The sequence below is a fragment of the Salmo salar genome, chromosome ssa13, assembly GCF_905237065.1.
Source record: "Salmo salar chromosome ssa13, Ssal_v3.1, whole genome shotgun sequence".
Lineage (NCBI taxonomy): Eukaryota > Metazoa > Chordata > Actinopteri > Salmoniformes > Salmonidae > Salmo > Salmo salar.
The window spans coordinates 95,595,804-95,606,250 of NC_059454.1; the positions used below are offsets into that span (position 1 = coordinate 95,595,804).

At 44.3% G+C, this 10,447-nt stretch overlaps 1 protein-coding gene across 1 annotated transcript; it reads left to right on the forward strand.

Annotated features, from left to right (window-relative positions):
* Window positions 1-389: 389 nt before the first annotated feature.
* On the forward strand, window positions 390-8,064 carry LOC106568267 (creatine kinase S-type, mitochondrial-like). Its single transcript, XM_014138440.2, has 10 exons — window positions 390-603; window positions 3,527-3,707; window positions 4,445-4,643; window positions 4,735-4,830; window positions 4,916-5,137; window positions 5,821-5,906; window positions 6,641-6,764; window positions 7,093-7,227; window positions 7,355-7,480; window positions 7,609-8,064. The coding sequence occupies exons 2-10, from the start codon at window positions 3,559-3,561 to the stop codon at window positions 7,723-7,725; spliced, it is 1,254 nt and encodes a 417-aa protein (XP_013993915.1). The 5' UTR covers window positions 390-603; window positions 3,527-3,558; the 3' UTR covers window positions 7,726-8,064.
* Window positions 8,065-10,447: the final 2,383 nt, after the last annotated feature.

Consider the following 10,447-nt stretch of genomic DNA (forward strand, 5'->3'; position numbering starts at 1 on the left):
CTCTCTGCAAAACACAGGGTCTTCCAACAGAGCATGATTAGCCATCTGCATTTCACGGTAAGGTCTACTACACCTATTGTATTCGGTGCATTTGACAAATAAAAATCATATTTTGATCTCTCATTCGACTTCCCATTATTTCTGTCTTTCATAGTAGCCTATTTCAACAATGATTTCACTGTCACACGTGCCTCTAATTGATCAAATCCCTCTGTTATATGCATTAGTATCTAACAGATGCACTGACGTGATAAAAGTATATGATATAGCCTGTCAAAATATGTTTCATGAATTCACAATGGATTGTATTTCCATTGTGTGGGGGGGGGGGGTACCTCTAGTAAAGATTAAGGAAAGATCAAGGTCAAGACAGACAGCAGAGCAAGGACCGTCCAAGGTGTTGCACCAGGAATAAAAATATGATTGGTCAGCAGCACAGGTTCTTATCTCCCCATTGGCCCACAGCGTACATTCTGAATTTTTAATTGGTTTAAAGCACAGGTCCTAATCCCACATTAGTGGGCGGAGTGTGGGATGAGAAATAGAGAAAAAGACTCCTGAAAGAGGATTCTATAGCAGGGAGGGATACCGGCAGTGAAACAGGTACTGTACACTCTATGTTTCCTCTCTATAGCTCTCCTCTATCTCTCATTCATTCTGGAAGGGGGGATATTAAAAAACTGTTTTAAATTAGATACTTGATACATTTTAAATTGTAGATGAAGCCAAGTAGTTGTTCAAATCGAAATGACTTTGGTGAGAGTCCCTCCCTCCCACCTTGAGAACTAAGGACGCTTGAAGTTAAAGTTTCCTTCTGCATATTTTAATAAGATTTTGCTGATGTAGTCACTATCATTGTAAGACTGGCATGATATTTAATGGACAGAACAGAAGCCTTTTGGTGTTGGAATGTAGACTGGTCTACATAGTCTAGTCCAGGGCTCTCCAACCCTGTTCTCGGAGAGCTACCCCCCTGTAGGTTTTCACTCCAACCCCAGTTGTAACTAACTTGATTCATTTTATCAACCAGCTAATTATTACAATCAGGTGCGCTAGATTAGGGTTGGAATGAAAACCTACAGAATGGTAGGTAGCTCTCCAGGAACAGGGTTGGAATGAAAACCTACAGAATGGTAGGTAGCTCTCCAGGAACAGGGTTGGAATGAAAACCTACAGAATGGTAGGTAGCTCTCCAGGAACAGGGTTGGAGTGAAAACCTACAGAATGGTAGGTAGCTCTCCAGGAACAGGGTTGGAGAACCCTGTTCTAGTCTGACGTTCCCAAGGACAGCAGAGCATGTTCATAGTGATACTTAATCCTTATATACATTATTAACTGTCAGTAACTGCTTCCTGACTCGAGATAATGCATCATTTTGAGAGCTTTACAAAGTAGTATTATGTCTGTTAGCTACATCCCCACATATTAAATACTCAAGCAGTGTGACAATGTTTTTTTGTTTTTTTATATTATTTATTACAAAAAAACACAAGGAAGGGGTAACATAAAAGTATTAGAACATGAAGGACAAACAATACAGCATCAAGACACTATCAAACATGTATCAGTCTTTCAGCAACAGAGCCATCCTTATCTGTGAGGGTGCGTGTGGATGATAGTGATTTACAATATATGTCATAGTTTCCTTTTTCATGATCACAATCTTGTGAAACCCAAACCCTCCAAGATCCCCCCACAGTTCCCCAATAGCTGTCCCTCGAGACCCCTCCCACAGTCCCTCCCCCAAAGAAAAAAAAGAAAAAATACAATGAATTCAATTAAGTGTGACAGTGTTAACACTCCTCTCCGTATGGCTAGTACGGATGAAAGTTGCTTCTCAACAGTGATCTAAGGTCAGTTTTACGTTTCTCCCCCTGATGGTTAGGATTGGGAGGATAATAAACTGATCCTAGATCTGTAGTAATCCTGGCTTTAAAGCATTACAATCCAATGTGACTGACTGATGGCTGCCTTTAAACCACCATATAGGCCTGTCATACCAGAAAGTTGCTGTTTCTGACATAACCTTATCACTGATTCACTGGTCTTTGCTGTCAGGGCTGTAGCCCCCCTTTCTCTTCCTACGTCTCTGTGTTCATCTCCTTTTACACCTCTTATTTTCCATCTCTCCCTCATCTCTCTCTTTCTGTCTCTCACTTATCTCTCAATCTCTTTCTCTGTCTCTCGATAACTCTCTCTGTATCTCTTTCTCGCTGTGTGTGTGTCTCTCTCTTTCCTCCTTTCTCCTCCCCCTGTCTTTGTCTTGGCCTGTGTCCTGTCTTGAGAGACTGAGGCCGGTTCAGAATGTCAGAGCAGAACAGAACACGAGGCCTGTGGTGTTTTGATTCCAGAAATAGCGGTCTTGACATTAGACCCATCTGGCACGGTTTCTCTCCTCCAGATTTCTATAAATAATCATTTATTTGCAGTTCTGACTCCTCAGCCACCTAGTGTGTTCTGGTCTCGCTGTATCAAGGAAAACACAGCCACAACTTTTAGGTCAATATAGTTGAAATGACCCAGAGATGTTACCTTGTGTTCAGACACTGATATGCATGTAGGTTTCCTTGATATGGATCATAGTGCAGAGAGGGTGGATCATTAGCTTTGCAGCCAACTGATGATCTGATGGAATAGTACTCTTCCTGTATTCTTAATGAAGAACAATCGCATGGAACTAAGTCAACTGACGACTGCAGATCATGATGTAATAGATGTGTAGAATGATAATCAAGACAGGAAGTCAATCCCAGCTTTTGTTTCCGCTCTGACAGGGATTAGTGACTAGACCTCTACTAGACCTCTACAGACCTATATACAGTAGACCTCTCTATTTTAAGACAGCTTTCCCTCTCTCTCTGTCCTCTGCACTGCGGTGGAGGACAAGTCAGTGAGAACAAGCTTTCACCTTTAGATTTTAGTCACAGGACATACTGAGAGTAATACCTTGTTCGGGCAGGGGCAAAACCAAATTAAATTTTATCTTGATGACCTAAGATCAGTGTATAGGGGCAATTTCATCCTACCTACTCCTCCTTGATGGTGGCGGCCAGATTGTGCTTGCTAAGAGGCCATCCTGAGGCCAGTTTAGGAGACTGAGCTTAATCAGCCATCTGCTGATACCAACGTCTCATACTGTAAGCTCGTTATCTACGACCTACATCTACTCTATAAGATATAAAACATAAAAAAATGGACTTGTTACGATACAATTGAAGACAGTACAATCAACCAACTGGAAGTGCATTGTAACTCAACTGAGGACATGGAGTAAGTTTGTGCTGCAGCATCCACAGTCTGTATTTGATAGACAAAAGGTAGTGGCCAAAGGGTTAAAGGTAGGAAGTGTATTGTTCTTTAGGAGGAGATTTTTCCCACAGCTCACCTGATGTGAAGGACATACACAGAAATAAACTAATGCATAGATAAATACATATTTAAGACTTTTTAAGGAGTAAAACCTTTGAAATGTGTACATTTTATCTTGTCTCTCTTCTTCCCTAATTCCTCTCTATGTCTCCACCAGTTGACCTGATTCTGACCTCTGAACTGTCCAAGATGGCGACCTCCTTCACAAGAATGATGTCCGGCCGTAACACGGCCGTGCTGTTGGCCAGCCTGGGAGCAGGCACCATGGCAACCGGCTACCTGATGACCGACAGCAACATCCTGTCCGCTGAGGAGAGGAGGAAGCTCTATCCACCCAGGTAGGACTACAAACAACATGGCCTCTAATGGACTGTGGACTACACATAGGATGGCCGTATACAGACGACCTACACAGGTTGGAGAAATCATTTGGAATACAGGTGTTGTGCCTAGGATAGCTGCATCTATTGAACAGGAACAACTATAATCTCACACCCAGTGTGCAGTCAGTCCAAATGTAAGTCAAAGGTAGAGGGGCGGGGAATGAAACCTTAGTAGATATAGGTGTTGCCAGTCACCTCCTTTGTCCTTTCTGACATTCACATTTAGTAAACACACACACACACACAGACACAGACACACACACACACACACACACACACACACACACACACACACACACACACACACACACACACACACACACACACACACACACACACACACACACACACACACACACACACACACACACACACACACACACACACACAGGGACAGGAGCCAAGAGGAGACCAGATCAGGAACTAAGGCTTGAGCCACAGATTAGACAGATCACTAACACTCTAAAATAACTTCCTCTACTTGTCTCAATCAATCAACCAATCAATCAATCAACCAATCAATATGTACCTGTCCAAAAAAACGACATCCACATTACATCTAAAACCGCAGCCCTCTTGGCAAGGGGTGTGTCCATAATCAAACCCTATTTGAAATGTCCTTCACAGTGCACAGCTTTTGATCTTTTCATCTCTATGGTTCGAATGAAAAGTACTTTTCCCATCATCCCCAGCGCTGACTATCCTGACCTGAGGAGGCACAATAACTGCATGGCGCACTCCCTGACCCCTGCTATCTACGGCAAGCTGAGAGACAAGGTGACCCCTAATAACTGGAGCCTGGACCAGTGCATCCAGACCGGAGTGGACAACCCTGGCCACCCGTTCATTAAGACTGTAGGCATGGTGGCTGGGGACGAGGAGAGCTACGAGGTACTGTATGTGTGCGTGAGTTTGTGTGTGTTTTTCTATATTTTGAAGGAGGTATCTCCTTTTGGTTAACTGTTCATCCTGTCCTCTACAGGTGTTTGCTGATATCTTTGACCCCGTCATCAAAGACCGACACAACGGCTACGACCCCAAAACAATGAAACACCCCACTGATCTGGACGCGTCCAAGGTAACACACACACACAGTAACCTCTACACACTACATGAGATAGTCCATTATTCTTCGATTTAATGATAACCCTCCTTCTCCTCAGATCACCAACGGTATGTTTGATGAGAAATACGTTCTGTCGTCTCGCGTGCGTACAGGCCGTAGTATCCGTGGTCTGAGCCTGCCCCCGTGCTGCTCCCGCTCGGAGCGCCGTGAGGTAGAGCGTGTGACCGTCCAGGCCCTCGCCGGCCTGAAGGGGGACCTGGCCGGACGTTACTACAGCCTGGGAGACATGACGGAGAAGGAGCAGCAGCAGCTTATTGATGTGAGACACTCAGAGGACATCTATCTATCTATCTATCTATGTATATATCTATCTATCGATCTATCGATCTATCTATCTAATGTACCTATCTTTCTGTCTGTGGGTCTGTCGGTCTGTCCATCCGTCTCTCTCTCTCTCTCTCTCTCTCTCTCTCTCTCTCTCTCTCTCTCTCTCTCTCTCTCTCTCTCTCTCTCTTCCTCTTTGTCTGTCTCTCTTCCCCTCTTATCCCAAAATGTACATACATGTATTATCATAATCTGACTTCATATGGGATTCCTCATATCCATGATAATGTCTACTTGTATTGCCATGCTAATGTCAGGGATTGTTGTGACGATTATGCTGAAATAGTGCAACTGGAACCTGAACTGTAGTGACAGCATTGTTTCATGAGTTTTATTTGACCCGACTCATTTGAGGACATGGTTCTTAATCGCACTAATTTGTCTTCATTCTCCAGCGGTAGGCCTACCAATGATTTCAGGAATGTTTAGCACAATGGAAAAAAGGGTCTTACCCAGTTAATCCACTCAGTCTAGACAGACTGGGTGACTTTGCGTTTAATCCTAACGGCTAAGATTAAGATTGGAAATAGAGGTAATCTTTGGGAGAGATTACACTAGTCTTGATCTTTAACTTTCAGTCTCATTAACCTTTGTCCTCTGAACCTCACGTTGCCTCAGGAGCATTTCCTGTTCGACAAGCCCGTCTCTCCTCTGCTGACCTCTGCCTTCATGGCCCGTGACTGGCCTGATGCCAGGGGCATCTGGTAAGACCAGAGTAGTAGAGAGCCAAACCATGTCCCCAAAACTACACTACCTGTAGAGAGACTTAGTACTAAGAAACTGGTAAGGCCAGAGTAGTAGAGAGCCCAACCCTGTCCCTGTAGCTTTAAAAGCCTGTAGCACTGTCTTGTATCGTAATAGCTGTAGAGATCGTACTATCGGTGAGTAGGGGCGTCTGGTAAGACCAGTAGAGAGCAGAACCATGTTTCCATAGCATTAGAGGCCTTTGGGAAAGGTCTCTTCCTCTGACTACTCTTCCTCCTCCTCCTCTCGTCCTCTTCTCCCCAAAGTATCATTACATCAATGTCCTAGCCCTGAATTCCCCTTTCCATGACCACCTCCTTATCTTCCTCCTCTTCCTCTTCCCCTCCCTCTCCTCCTCCTCCTCCTTCTCTCTCCTTTCCCCTGTAGGACCACTTCCTGTTTGACAAGCCTGTCTCCCCCTTGTTGACGTGTGTCTTCATGGCCAGACGGCAGGGGCCTCTGGTAGGGTCTACAAGGCTCTCATCAGCAGAATCCTCTAACCAGCCTTCCCTGTAGCTCAGTTGGTAGAGCATGGTGTTTGCATCAAGTCGCTCTGGATAAGAGTGTCTGCTAAATGACAAAAAATGTTTAAAAAAAATGTAAAACAAATGTGTGTGCTGTGATCACAGAAGTTGACAATCAATGCAACCAACAAATGTTTCTAGATTCTTAGGAATATGTTCTTTCTCTCCAGGCACAACAATGAGAAGACCTTCTTGATCTGGGTCAATGAGGAGGACCACACCAGGGTCATCTCCATGGAGAAGGGAGGAAACATGAAGAGAGTGTTCGAGAGGTTCTGCAGAGGACTCCAACAGGTACTTTACATGTCACATCTTAGTGATTTAATGATGCTTGTCTATACACTCTTAAAAAAGGGTTCCAAAAGGGCTCTTCGGCTGTCCCCATAGGAGAACCCTTTTTGGTTCCAGGTAGAACAATTCTTGGTTCCTGGTAATACGGGAAAGGGTGAAAATGGTTCTACATGGAACCCAAAAGGGTTCTACCTAGAACCAAAAAGTGTTCTTTGAAGGGTTCTCCTATGAGGATAGCTGAAGAACCATTTCATGTTGTAGATGGCACCCTTTGTCTATAATATACATGGACATGTACAGTAGATCATTAATGTGGCCTCCCATCCTCTAGGTGGAGAAGCTGATTCAGGAGAGAGGCTGGGAGTTCATGTGGAACGAGCGCCTGGGATACATCCTGACCTGCCCCTCTAACCTGGGTACTGGACTCAGGGCTGGAGTGCACATCAGACTGCCCAACCTCAGCAAGGTAACACACACACACACTCTCTCTTTCTCTTTTCTTTTCCTCATAGTTTTTACTTGGATTGTCCCTGTGCATTGACCCCTCTTTCCCTAGACAAAGCATTTATTAAAGTTCTGTACTTACCATGCAGGACCCTCGCTTTGGTAAGATCTTGGACAACATGCGTCTGCAGAAGAGAGGGACAGGCGGAGTTGACTCGGCCACAACTGGAGACACCTTTGATATCTCCAACAACGACCGTCTGGGAAAATCTGAGGTAAAACTAGAACCGATATTCTATGAATGAATGAATGACTGAAGGAAACTGTAAACCATCTCTATCTGGACTAAGGGTCAAACTCCCCTTGACCGCTGATAACTGTGTGTATCGGTGCGTGTGTATAGGTGGAGCTGGTCCAGTTGCTGGTTGATGGAGTCAACTATCTGATTGACTGTGAGAAGAAGCTGGAAAGGGGCCAGGACATCAAGGTCCCCTCTCCCATCACCCAGTTCAGAAAGTGAAACACCTGAGCCCCACGTCTGAGAGGAAGTGACCCGCTCTGCGATTAGAGAGGGCCAAAGAAGAGGAACTAGGCCTGATCCCTCCTCATCCCCAAACTGAGCAATTTGGAGTAAAGTAGAAGTAGAATGTCTTTCCACTGGTCCAGGGACAAGTGTTGGTGTATCCCCCTTGATGGTTAAGGCTGGGGTTGGGGGTATCATAATCTGATCCTAGATCTGTGGTTAGGGACAGCTTCTACCAGGAGCGAAAGTCTTACCTGTAACACTAACCTCAATAAAATCAACCCTAATAAAACCACTGATCTCTGATCAATAAAACAACTAATTCTCTGATTCCAAGGCGATATTACAGCTTGTGTTTTCTCCTTCAACTAATCGTTCTACCCTAACGGAAAGCTTAAATAACTTTCCAATTAACAACTGACTGGGACTTTCCATAACTGTAGTAAGTTTCCATTCCCCATAAATGTCATTGGACTTTTTATATGTAATGACTATGTAGAAGATCCATCATTAACTGTGAAGTTGACTATATATATAGCTCTGTTGTAGATGGAAGTCTGGCAGTGTACAGCTCCAATCGCTCCAATGAGTCTCTTCTCTCAGCAGGCCTCTGTCTCCCACCAGCTGATCTCCCATAATGGGTTTACTGTAGTAACAGAGTTTAACCCTGAGTTAAGCACTTTTAGAGGTCAGACAGAGGAACAGAGAGAAGCATGGCAGCAGTCCAATTCCACCAACGGAAAACTACCAGTAGAATTGGCACAGATGTCTCTAATCTAACCTTTATTCATCCAGGTTAGTCTCAATTAGATAAAATACAAATCGCAGTTGAGGGCTCTAGACTAGAATGGGAGGAGCCTCAGTGCCAAAATGTCCGTCTGTCTTAAAAGGGTAGATTCTGTCTGTCTGTCTGTCTGTCTGTCTGTCTGTCTGTCTGTCTGTCTGTCTGTCTGTCTGTCTGTCTGTCTGTCTGTCTGTCTGTCTGTCTGTCTGTCTGTCTGTCTGTCTGTCTGTCTGTCTGTCTGTCTGTCTGTCTGTCTCTATGAGGGTAATTGGGCTACTTGGAGCAGCTTAGTGACGTGGAGATAATCAGCTAATCGCTGCCTGCTATATTTACACTGAGAGGGTCAGGGGACCACAGAAACAGAGGACATATTTCTTGCGTGTCAGAAAGACCAGGTGGCAGATCTGCTCTAGATGTTCTGCTTCCATGCTTTGGACATTGCGTGACTGAGAGGGCAAGTGCCAGTGGGTTTGTGTGTGTAGGTGTGAGAGGGTCTGTGATCACTAACATGGTCAGAGAAGAAACTGAATCTGGTGGGCGTATTTTTAGCAGTGGTCTGTGTGCTGACCACTAGTCTTCTGTCTAATGCCAAGGAGGAGACATTTGTCCCATGGTAATACACAGGGTTTGGTATAATGCAGACGAACAACCAGAATATAGCTTTTTGTAGTTTACTGAAAGTTTCCGTACATACATCTTCATCTGTATCCCACAATGATCTGTCCTATAGTAGAATCTAGACTACCCACTGAAATAAAAGCAAAAATAAATCCCATTTAATAATATCACAACTGCCATTAAGCTCTACTAAAATGTTAATTTTCCTTTGGACAATTCACATAATGGTCAAGCTATGTAATACTACACCAGTATAATAGTGTGGCGCTGTCTGTAAAAAATGAATTTTTCCATAACCATATGGTCCTTGGTCGCTCATCGTCAGCAGCAGGGGTTACCTCACTGACCTCGCTGCTCCAACTCCTACGGGCCGTTCACTTTGGTGCTTTTCCATTGAGACTTGCCCCCACACTAGTGGCTCGCCAGTGTTTTATGTTAATGTGAGCTGTAGTGTTGCATTTCCATCAGGAGTAACACTAGTGGCTCGCCAGTGTTTTATGTTAATGTGAGCTGTAGTGTTGTGTTTCCATCAGGAGTAACACTAGTGGCTCGCCAGTGTTTTATGTTAATGTGAGCTGTAGTGTTGCATTTCCATCAGGAGTAACACTAGTGGCTCGCCAGTGTTTTATGTTAATGTGAGCTGTAGTGTTGTGTTTCCATCAGGAGTAACACTAGTGGCTCGCCAGTGTTTTATGTTAATGTGAGCTGTAGTGTTGTGTTTCCATCAGGAGTAACACTAGTGGCTCGCCAGTGTTTTATGTTAATGTGAGCTGTAGTGTTGCGTTTCCATCAGGAGTAACACTAGTGGCTCGCCAGTGTTTTATGTTAATGTGAGCTGTAGTGTTGCGTTTCCATCAGGAGTAACACTAGTGGCTCGCCAGTGTTTTATGTTAATGTGAGCTGTAGTGTTGCGTTTCCATCAGGAGTAACACTAGTGGCTCGCCAGTGTTTTATGTTAATGTGAGCTGTAGTGTTGCGTTTCCATCAGGAGTAACACTAGTGGCTCGCCAGTGTTTTATGTTAATGTGAGCTGTAGTGTTGCGTTTCCATCAGGAGTAACACTAGTGGCTCGCCAGTGTTTTATGTTAATGTGAGCTGTAGTGTTGCATTTCCATCAGGAGTAACACTAGTGGCTCGCCAGTGTTTTATGTTAATGTGAGCTGTAGTGTTGCGTTTCCATCAGGAGTAACACTAGTGGCTCGCCAGTGTTTTATGTTAATGTGAGCTGTAGTGTTGCATTTCCATCAGGAGTAACACTAGTGGCTCGCCAGTGTTTTATGTTAATGTGAGCTGTAGTGTTGCGTTTCCATCAGGAGT

Excerpts from the sequence above, each read along its gene's own strand:
- LOC106568267 (XM_014138440.2), top strand. The coding sequence starts at position 3,559 with ATGGCGACCTCCTTCACAAGAATGATGTCCGGCCGTAACACGGCCGTG. Across the intron at positions 4,644-4,734 it reads GGGACGAGGAGAGCTACGAG|GTGTTTGCTGATATCTTTGA; the intron begins GTACTGTATGTG and ends TGTCCTCTACAG. Across the intron at positions 7,228-7,354 it reads GACTGCCCAACCTCAGCAAG|GACCCTCGCTTTGGTAAGAT; the intron begins GTAACACACACA and ends CTTACCATGCAG.